The 9,810-nt window shown below is 37.4% G+C and overlaps 1 protein-coding gene and 1 pseudogene across 1 annotated transcript in view; both read left to right on the top strand.

Annotated features, from left to right (window-relative positions):
- Cct4 (chaperonin containing TCP1 subunit 4) overlaps positions 1–9,810 on the top strand; it is an 18,968-nt gene that overhangs the window by 4,797 nt on the left and 4,361 nt on the right. The window contains exons 3-8 of the mRNA XM_010609772.3: positions 270–359; positions 1,995–2,103; positions 2,777–2,919; positions 4,935–5,056; positions 7,186–7,318; positions 9,509–9,648. Coding sequence (XP_010608074.1) covers positions 270–359; positions 1,995–2,103; positions 2,777–2,919; positions 4,935–5,056; positions 7,186–7,318; positions 9,509–9,648 — 737 coding nt within the window. The remainder of the gene's footprint in view (positions 1–269; positions 360–1,994; positions 2,104–2,776; positions 2,920–4,934; positions 5,057–7,185; positions 7,319–9,508; positions 9,649–9,810) is intronic.
- LOC109117592 lies at positions 6,017–7,058 on the top strand (annotated as a pseudogene).

Raw genomic sequence — 9,810 nt, 5'->3', positions numbered from 1 at the left:
CCCGAGTGCTGGGATTACAGGTGTGTGCCACCACACCTGGCAAGATTACTTCACTTTTAGTATATCCTGAACAAAGCTATTTGTTTCTTTTGTAATGTTGGATCGTTAATAGTTTCAAATTATTACACTTTAATAACCATTATATAAGGAAAGAAACTTTGAAATTCAATGTTATACTAACAAATTATCTTAGTTACTATGAAGTTTTAAAATTTAGTGGCACTTTAGTGTATCACATTGAAATACATATTTAAATTTTTTTTTTCCAGATTCAAGATGGAAAAGGTGATGTGACCATTACAAATGATGGTGCTACCATTCTGAAACAAATGCAAGTGTTACATCCAGCAGCCAGAATGGTAAGGATGATTACAGATGAAGTTGTTTTTAGTGTGTTGTTTGCAGGGTCAGGGAGGTAGCTCACTGGTGCTGTGCCTGCCTGGCAAGCATGGTCCTCAGTTTGATCCCCAGTATGGGAGCGGGGGTAGTGGGAGGGTGGGGTATATTTTTTTATATTTGACAGTACTAGAGAAAACACGGGGCCTCTCACATGCTAGGCACAGTCTACCACTGTAGTATACCCAGCCCTTTCTTTATTTTTACTTTTTATTTTGAGACAGCATCTTTTTTTTTTCTTTTCTTTTTTTTTTTTCCTTTTTGGTGCTGGGGATCAAACTCAAGACCTTGTGCTTTCGAGGCTGGCAGCGGCACCACTGAGATAAATCCCCAGCCCCCAAGACAGCATCTCAGTAAGTTTTCCAGAGTGAGCTCAAACTTATGATCTTGAGTAGGTAGAATTACAGGTGTATGTCACCAGGCCCAGGTTTTTTTTTTTTTTTATAAAAAGTTGATTTTGTTGCTCACATGAAGTTTTTCTTTATGCCAAATATTTTTAGCATGTATCATGTCACTTTAGCATAAAGTAATAATAAAACATGAATCATTTTGTCTGTAAAAATGTACCACACAGTTGAAATTAAACAGAAATGATGCTTTTTTAAAATTACAGATTACTTTTAGTGTTAGTTGGAAGAAAAAATAGTTTTGTTTTAAGTATACTAAGGATTGTACCTAGGACCTTGCACATGCTAAGTTAGCATTCTTTCACTGAGCAGCACCTTCAGCCCCAGAGAACGAAGTGATTTTTTTATTATAAGATAAATTATGTTAAAGTTTGCGCTCACATTTACTTTTGAAATGCCAGTTTAACATTATGATTCAATTATGATTCAAGTGTCAAGTGAAAAGTCACCATATCAACCAAAACAAATGCCTTAAAAATTCCTATCTATTGAAACATCCTGCTGGGTACAGCAAGCAGCACACCCTAAAACCCCTCCTATTCTACAGGCTGGGGCAGGAGGATCCCTCGAGCCCAGGAGTTTGAGGCCAGCCTGAACAACATAGTAAGACCCTCCATCTCAAAAAAGTCCCCTTTATTATGTAAATAAGACTTAAAATGAATCTTGGTTATGCTTACATGGGCTCAGTTCAGGACTTTAATACTTTCTTCTCTGCAATGCTTGATTTTGTAGCTTCCAAGTCTACCTACAATACAATATTAGTGTTTTTAATAGATTCTTTTCTTTTGAGATCTTGTTACAGTATACAGTGTGAACCAGAAATCTTAATATCTTTTATATAAAGAAAGTTAATAAGTAGAATTTTATGTGCCACAAATACATCACTTGCTGTCGGGGGAGGGGTTTTGCCTTCGGTGTTTTGAGATAGTGTCTCACTGTGTAGTTCATGCTGGCCTCAAACTCAGAGTGATCCTCCTGCCTCAGCCTCCTAAGCACTAAGATTACAAGCATGTACCACCACTCCTGGCCAGTTTTCATTTATAAATGAAAGTCAAGGAAGATAGCAAATCAGAAGTCAAATGATACTGAATCTTCAGATTCTGCTTGTGACACTGATGTGTCAACCTGAGTTAGATGTTACTGGATACTCACATTTCTCAGTGACAATCCTGCCATGTTCTATTCTTGTAGCTGGTGGAACTGTCTAAGGCTCAAGATATAGAAGCAGGAGATGGCACCACATCAGTGGTCATCATTGCTGGCTCCCTCTTAGATTCCTGTACTAAGCTTCTTCAGAAAGGTAAGAAATGCTTTGTTACTGAATAACAGGGCAGAATAGTTGTGTGTATGTGTTTTAAGACAAGCATTGGGAAAAGTGAAATTATTTTTAAATGGTGGGGGATTTAATTTAGAATAACATTACTATGAATTTTTTAGAATTTGCTGTTTTGCTTTAATTTTTGCCAGGCTTCTTTTTTGTATGGTAATCATTAGAATTTTGCTTTTCAGAAATAAATGATGATAGTGTTACTAACCTTAGACTGATTATTTGGGGGAGAGAGTAAAGGTTTTGGTTTAGTAAATAGTGTTTGGTCATATAGTGACTGCAGTCTACTTAACAGATGTGTGATGTTTTGAAAAGTATAAAATGTTTTGATCACATGCATCTCTAATTGATCTGTTTCAATTTAAGTGGAAGTAAATTACTGGCCATAATTAGAAGTTAAGGTTAGTTTAGGTTTACAACCGATGCATAAATTACTTTGTATTAAGAGTATTTATGGGCTAGGAATGTGGTTCAGTTGTAAGGCACTTATCTTACATGCACAAGGCCCTGGCATCTATCCCTGTTACCACACACTCAAAGGAAAAGTATTTGTGATTGCTTTGAATTTTAATGAATAGAGCATTTTTAAATTGTGACAAGTGGTTTATCTGTTATAATTAAATAACTAGACTTTTATAAATAACAGGGATTCATCCAACCATCATTTCTGAGTCATTCCAGAAGGCTTTGGAAAAGGGTCTTGAAATCTTGACTGACATGTCTCGGCCTGTGGAACTGAGTGATAGAGAAACTTTGTTAAATAGTGCAACCACTTCATTGAACTCAAAGGTGAGAAAGCACTAAGAGATAGTTGACATATGATTTAAGGTATGTTATTTTATTGCTGTGATTTTGTTTTAATTGCTGTGATTCTTGAAATCACAATACATAAACATTGTCTCCAGACAAGGTAACTAAATGTATAGCAAATTGGTGTAAGATTATGAGATGAAATGATCCATAAGGCCAATAAAGGGGCTAGAATATTTGACAAGCGCTATATCCTTTTCCAGTTTTTCATTTTAACAATGCTTTAATGTGGCTAAATAATTAGCCAAGCTTTAACTTGCCTGTTAGAAACCTTTCCATCTCCCTATCAGAGGACTAGCATAGAATTTCTGTAAGTACAGGGTTTTTTTTTTGTTTGTTTGCTTTTTATCAGTACTGGGAATTAATCCTTCATAGGATACTATAATGAGCTGCACCTTAGCCCTTTTTTGTTTTGCCTTTTTTTGGGGTACCAAGAATCAAACTTAGACCTTGTGCTTGTGAATAGCCCTTTTTGGTTTTATATTTAGAGGTAAGATGTCAATTTGCTCGGGTGGGCTTGAACTTCAGATCCTTCTGCCTCAGCCTTCCAAACAGCTGGGATTATAGGCATGCACTGTCTCGCCCAGCTACTTTTTACTGAATATTAAGTATGCTAAGCATTGCCATAAGTTATATTTCTTAGACTTTCAGATTGGTAGTCACATCCCAATTTACAGGAAAATAGATCTGAAAAAGTTCCAGGGCCTACAAATAAAGAGGTACACTGAATTTGAATCCAAGATGGGCTGCCCATCCATGGTCCATCTCTTAACTAATAACCCCTGCTGCTTTTCTTATTTACATGTTTTTGTTTTTGAGAAAGGGTCTCGCTTTGTAATTCTATCTGGCCCTGTACTCACTTTGTAGCCCAGGCTGGCCTCAAACTCATGATCCTCCTGTATGTGCCTCCCAAGTGCATGCTATGCCACCACACCTTTTCTTAGTTATGAAACTAGAGTAGTGATGAACTTTTTAAGTTTCTTAGAAAATTTAAAATGAAAAATTTTTACTAAGCCTAAACAAAAAATTTTAACACTTTAAAAGTTGTCGCCATGTTTATGTCATATCCTTTGTCATTCACTCACCTTCCCTCTCTTTTTCATTTTCCCCTCCTTTTGGAGTGCTGAGAATTGAACCTGGGCCTCTTCTATGCTAGGCAAATTTTTTTTAAAGTCTTAAATGGAGAGTTACTCTTTTTTTGTTTTTTGAGACAGGGTCTCACTGTGTAGTTCAGACTGCCCTGGAACTCACTGTGTAACCTAGGCTGGTCTCCAATTTGCATCAATCCTCCTGCCTCGGCCTCTGAAGTGCTGGGATTACAGGCATACGCCACCATGCCCAGCTATTAATTGGAGAGTTACTTTTAAGTGACACTAGATGATACTTGTTTAATATCTCCAGAACTGAAAGTAAATAGCATGATGATTACTAGCACTGGTTTTACAGACTTTAGGTTGTGTTTAGTGCTGGTTTCACCACTTAAGTGGTATGACTGGGCAGTGACTTAATCTTTTTCAGTCCATCTAGAGATTTTGTTTTGTTTTTTGTTTTCGTCGGGTCATCTAAAGATTGATTGAATCGCTTCTCGGCCTTTTGGCTAAGATCAAGTGTAAAGATTGATTGAGTTAATACGTAGAAAGTGTTAACCATTGTCTGTTACATATAAGTGATTGGTAAATATTAGTCATTAACTTCATTAGCCCCCCCGTATCTCCTGAACACTCATTTACTTTAGGTAGAAACTTCCAGTAAAATTAATTGGATGCTTTTTCTGAAAAACTGTTGGCAATTTGTACAACCCCAAAAGTAAGAGCGAAAAGAAAGCATACACATTTTTATTTTGTGCTTCTGATCACAATCTGAGTAGAAAAGTGGCGTTTCATGTGGTTCATTCTCCCTACAGGAAAGATGATTAGAATTCCTGAGTATCTCTGTCATTGAAAAATTAGGATATTTTCTGCTCTGAAGGTAACTTTTTTTCTCCTCTAATCTAGGTGGTCTCCCAGTATTCAAGTCTGCTTTCTCCAATGAGTGTAAATGCAGTAATGAAAGTGATTGACCCTGCCACGGCTACTGGTGTAGATCTTAGAGATATCAAAATAGTTAAGAAGCTTGGGTAAGCATCTCTAATTACTACTTTAATATTCCCAAAAGTAAATAGTTGCCAGCTTGCCACAATGGATGTAATTATTAATATACTGCAAACATGTACTCATAAGATTTGTTTTGTTTTGTTTGGTACCAGGGATCGAACTCAAGTCCTTGAGCTTGCAAGGCAGGCAGCAGAACCACTGAGCTAAATCCCCGGCCCAGATTTGTTTTGTTTTGTTTTGGTACCAGGGATTGAACTCAGGCCCTTGCTCTTGCAAGGCAGGCACCAGAACCACTAAACTAAATCCCCGGCCCCTTTTGTTTTTGAGACAAAGTCTTGGTATCTACCTCAGGCTATACTTAAATTCATTATGTAGCCAAGGTTGAACTTGAACTCTTGGCAATCCTGCCTCAGCCTCTGGAGTGCAAGGATTATAGACATGTGCCACCGCACCCAGCTAGAATTTTTTTTTTTTTTTTTTTTTTTGGTGCGGGGGATTAAACATGGGTCCTTGAGCTTGTGAGGCAGGTGGCAGAACCACTGAGCTAAATCCCTGGCCCTAGAATTTTAAAAATTAAAAAAATTTTAAAGAAAATACCTAGATGAAAATTATGTAGGTAGCTAGCTAGCTTGCTTGCTTGCTTTCTTTAATAGACATGTTTTCTTGGAACTTCTGTTAGAATGGCAATCTCCAGGTTCTTTGTGCAGTTCCTTACAATCAATGGTAATGGATCTAAAAGGTCCCAGGAGCCTACTTGCTCAGGTGATGTGGGCAAGATCAGTTCATCTGGAACCAGGTATAGCATGTCAGCCTCTACATTCTTTCCCAATGGAAGAGTTTTTCAAGTTGAATATGCTGTGAGGGCTGTGGAAAATAGTAGTACAGCTGTTGGGATCAGATGTAAAGATGTGTTGCCTTTGGGGTAGAAGAATTAGTTCTTTCTATCTTTTTTTTTTTTTTTTTTTTTTTTTTGGTACAGGGATCGAACTCTGGTTCTTATGCTTGGGAGGCAGGCAACAGAACCACTGAGCTTAATCCCCGACTCAGTTCTTTCTAAACTGTATGAAGATTCCAACAAATGAACTTAACATCAGCATATGTTGCGATGGCAGTAGCAGGTTTGCTGGCAGATGCTCATTCTTTAGCAGACATAACAAGAGAAGAACCTTCCAACTTTAGATTTAACTTTTGCTATAACACTCAACTCAAACATCTTGCAGACAGAGTGGCCATGTATGTACATGCTTACACACAGTACACTGCTGTTAGACCATTCAGCTGCAGTTTCATGCTCTGGTCTTATAGTGTGAATGACTTTTTACAACTCTACATGATTCACCATCAGGTATTTCATATGGTTATTGGAGCTATGCTATTGGCACAGCCAGGCAAGCTCCAAAGACAGAAATAAAGCTTCAGATGAAAGAAATGACCTGCCATGGTTTTAAATAAGTTGCAAAAATAATTCACACAGTACGTAATGAAGAATAAAGGTTTTTGTTTTTGTTTTTTTGGTACTGGGGATCGAATTCGGGTCTTTGCGCTTACAAGGCAGGCAGCAGAACCACTGAGCAAATAAATCCCCGGCCCAGGTTAAAGCAGAGTTCATCTGGGTTGGTGAATTCACTAAAGGAAGACATGAAATTGTTCCAAAAGATAAGAGGGAAGAAGCAGAGAAATATGCTGTGGAATGACTGAAGGAAGAAGATGAATCAGATGATAATTAACATTTCTTGTTTGTTTGTTTGGTACTGGGAATTGAACTCAGGAACTCCCAGGCAGGTTCTGTGCTGCTGAGCCACATTCCTGGTCCTCTGCTTTAAATTTCTATGACCATCCCTTGTAACTCTTTAGCCCCTGGATTATACATATCTGTTGATCAATTTTCTTAAAATTTTGTCTTATAAAAAATAAGTGGTCCAGGAATTGGGTACTAATGAAAGAAGGCTGAAACACATTTTGTTGGACTGAAAACTTTTAATCTGTTAGATCTATTAAACTCTAACCACCTTTTTTTTTTTTTTTTTTTTTTTTTTTTTTTTTTTACGGCCTTGAACTCGGGTCCTTGCATTTGCAAGGCAGGCCACCGAACCGCTGAGCTAAATCCCCGGCCCTGACCACCTTTTAACTATCCTGTTTTGTTTTCTCTTAGTGGGACAATTGATGACTGTGAGTTGGTGGAAGGGCTAGTTCTTAACCAAAAAGTGGCAAATTCCGGCATAACCAGAGTTGAAAAGGCTAAGATTGGGCTCATTCAGTTTTGCTTATCTGCTCCCAAAACAGATGTAAGTGTATAATCCAGGTGAAATTGGTTTTCCATTTATTATTTAACTTCTGATAACTCAGTTATTAATTAAAAATAGAAAATGCTGATACTAGTGATTTGAAAAAAATTAGCCAGGCATGGTGTTGCATAGCTTTAATTTTAGCACTTGCGGGGTCTGAGGCAGGAGGATCACTTCAGTTTTAAGGGCAACCTGACAAAAGTAGAAATTATGGGTACGAGAATTGTTAAGACTATAGACTATTGGGTATTCATTGAAATCTTGATTTACTTCACAGATGAAGACAGAACAGTCAGGTATATATGAAACTAAAAGACAAGTGCTCATGATTTTTCATGTTCTTTATAACTTTTTGAAAGCAGAAACTTAGCTTGCAGATGTTTTAAACCAAGTTTTCTGTTCATACCATAGAAGAAATTTTGGCTTTTACTTAATGTATCCCTGTGTCTGTTACATAAGTACCATTATTTAAAAGCGATTGCTGGTACTTCAGATTTGTTCTCATACTGCCTGGTACTAACATACAGTTTTCCTATTATTCTGTTTCTCAAAAGTTTAGTCTATACAAAAATTATTGTTTGCTGGGCACAGTGGCCCAAGCTCCAGTCCAGCATGGGCAACTCTTGATTTAGTGAGACCCTGTCTTGGAAAAGGGCTGGGGTGTAACTCAGTGCAAAGGCTTTGGGCTCAATCCCTGGTACTACCACACACACAATGTAGTTTAATACCTTGATACAAACAAATTTGTATTTTCAATATACCATTTATATAACAAGCCATAGAGTAAAAAGGGTGCAACTGAAATTATTTCTAGAATACATACATTGTTTTTATGAGAAAGATTGACCGCAAGGTTATAGGGTAATTTGTGCTCATGCATTGTGTATATTGGTTTGGGGGCTTGTCCATCTGTGTGTCCATGCCCCCACCAACCCAATACCTGGGATCAAAATCAGAACCTTCCTCATGCAGAGCAGGCCCAGTGCCACTGAACTAAATCCCTGGCACTATTTTAGTTTTTTGAAACAGGGTCTTGTTTTGTTTTTCTGGTTTTCTTATTTTGATTTGTTGAGGTAGAGACCAGTCTTGCTTTGTAGTTGAGGATGGCCTTGAACTCACTATATATAGTTCAGCGTTCCCTCAAACTCAGTCCTCCTGCCTCAGCCTCCCAAGTGCTAGGGTTACAGGCATGTGCCACCACACCTGGGTTGAATGGGGTTTTGTTTTCTTGTTTTGTAGTGCAGGCTGAACTCAAAACTCATGACAATCCTGCCTCAGCCTTTTGAGTGCACCACGACACCTGGCGCATTTTTCTTTTTTAATCAAAAAAAATACTTGCAGAAAAAGTTCAAATAAAGACAGCAATGTCTAAAAATGAAAGTAAAAATCTCAAGTTGGTGTGAATGTATAACTTTGGAAACTTTTGTATCTATATTTAATTTTTAGTATTATTTTGCTTGAATTCTATAATATTTTCGCTTAAAAATTTTTCAATCTTCTTTCCTTAAAAAAAAAACTCACTTTTGCCGGGCGTGGTGGCACACACCCTGTAATTCCAGCACTCGGGAGGCTGAGGCAAGAGGATCACTGTGAGTTCGAGACCACCCTGGAGCTACATGATGAGTTCCAGGTCAGTCTCAACTACACAGTTGAGACCCTGTCTCAAAAAGCCAAAAAAAAAAATAACCTCACTTTTCACCTAAAATCTTGGTTTTTGGTTCTGAGTGTTGAACCTAGCACCTCAAAAATGCTTAAGCGTGAGATGAAATAAAGAATGATAACCTAGAGACATTTATAGCTAAATGAAGGCCCACTGAGGCCATACTCTTGAGTTAAATAAATAGGACACATGTGTAAATACCAAATAGTTTCTCTGGTGTGAGAAACTGAAAAGTGTAAATAAGGACCAAAATGTATAATGTAAAACAGGGAGAACAGGTCCAAAGGGGAAGGGGAATGGGGGGGTGCAAAATCTTTGTAAAATAGGGATGGAGCGATTGAAGGGAGGGCAGGGGAATAGGGAAAAGATAACCAAGATATATCATGTGTGGGTACAAATTCCCCATGATGAATGTTGTCATATTGTATACCTAAAATATACCAATAAACTTACTGAATAAAATGCTTAAGCATGTATGCTACCGCTGAGCTTAACAATGCAAATTATTAATATGTTCTTTTTCTAAACAGATGGATAATCAAATAGTAGTTTCTGACTATGCCCAGATGGACCGAGTGCTGCGAGAAGAACGAGCCTATATTTTAAATTTAGTGAAGCAAATTAAAAAAACAGGGTGTAATGTCCTTCTAATACAGAAGTCTATCCTAAGGTACGGGAGTAATTGTTTTGTTCAGCCTTAATTATAATTAATTTTGGATACCCAGTAGCAGTTTTTAAAGAAATAACTGAGGTGGCTAGGTTCCCTAAAAATTCAGTGAATCTGTTTTGGAGCATCTTTTTTTTTTTTTTTTTTTTTTTTTTTTTTTTTTCC

This window comes from Fukomys damarensis, unplaced genomic scaffold, assembly GCF_012274545.1.
Source record: "Fukomys damarensis isolate Sample0158 unplaced genomic scaffold, DMR_v1.0_HiC HiC_scaffold_2, whole genome shotgun sequence".
NCBI lineage: Eukaryota > Metazoa > Chordata > Mammalia > Rodentia > Bathyergidae > Fukomys > Fukomys damarensis.
The sequence above is the reverse complement of the archived record's forward strand: the minus strand, read 5'-3'. Positions and strand labels throughout refer to the sequence as shown.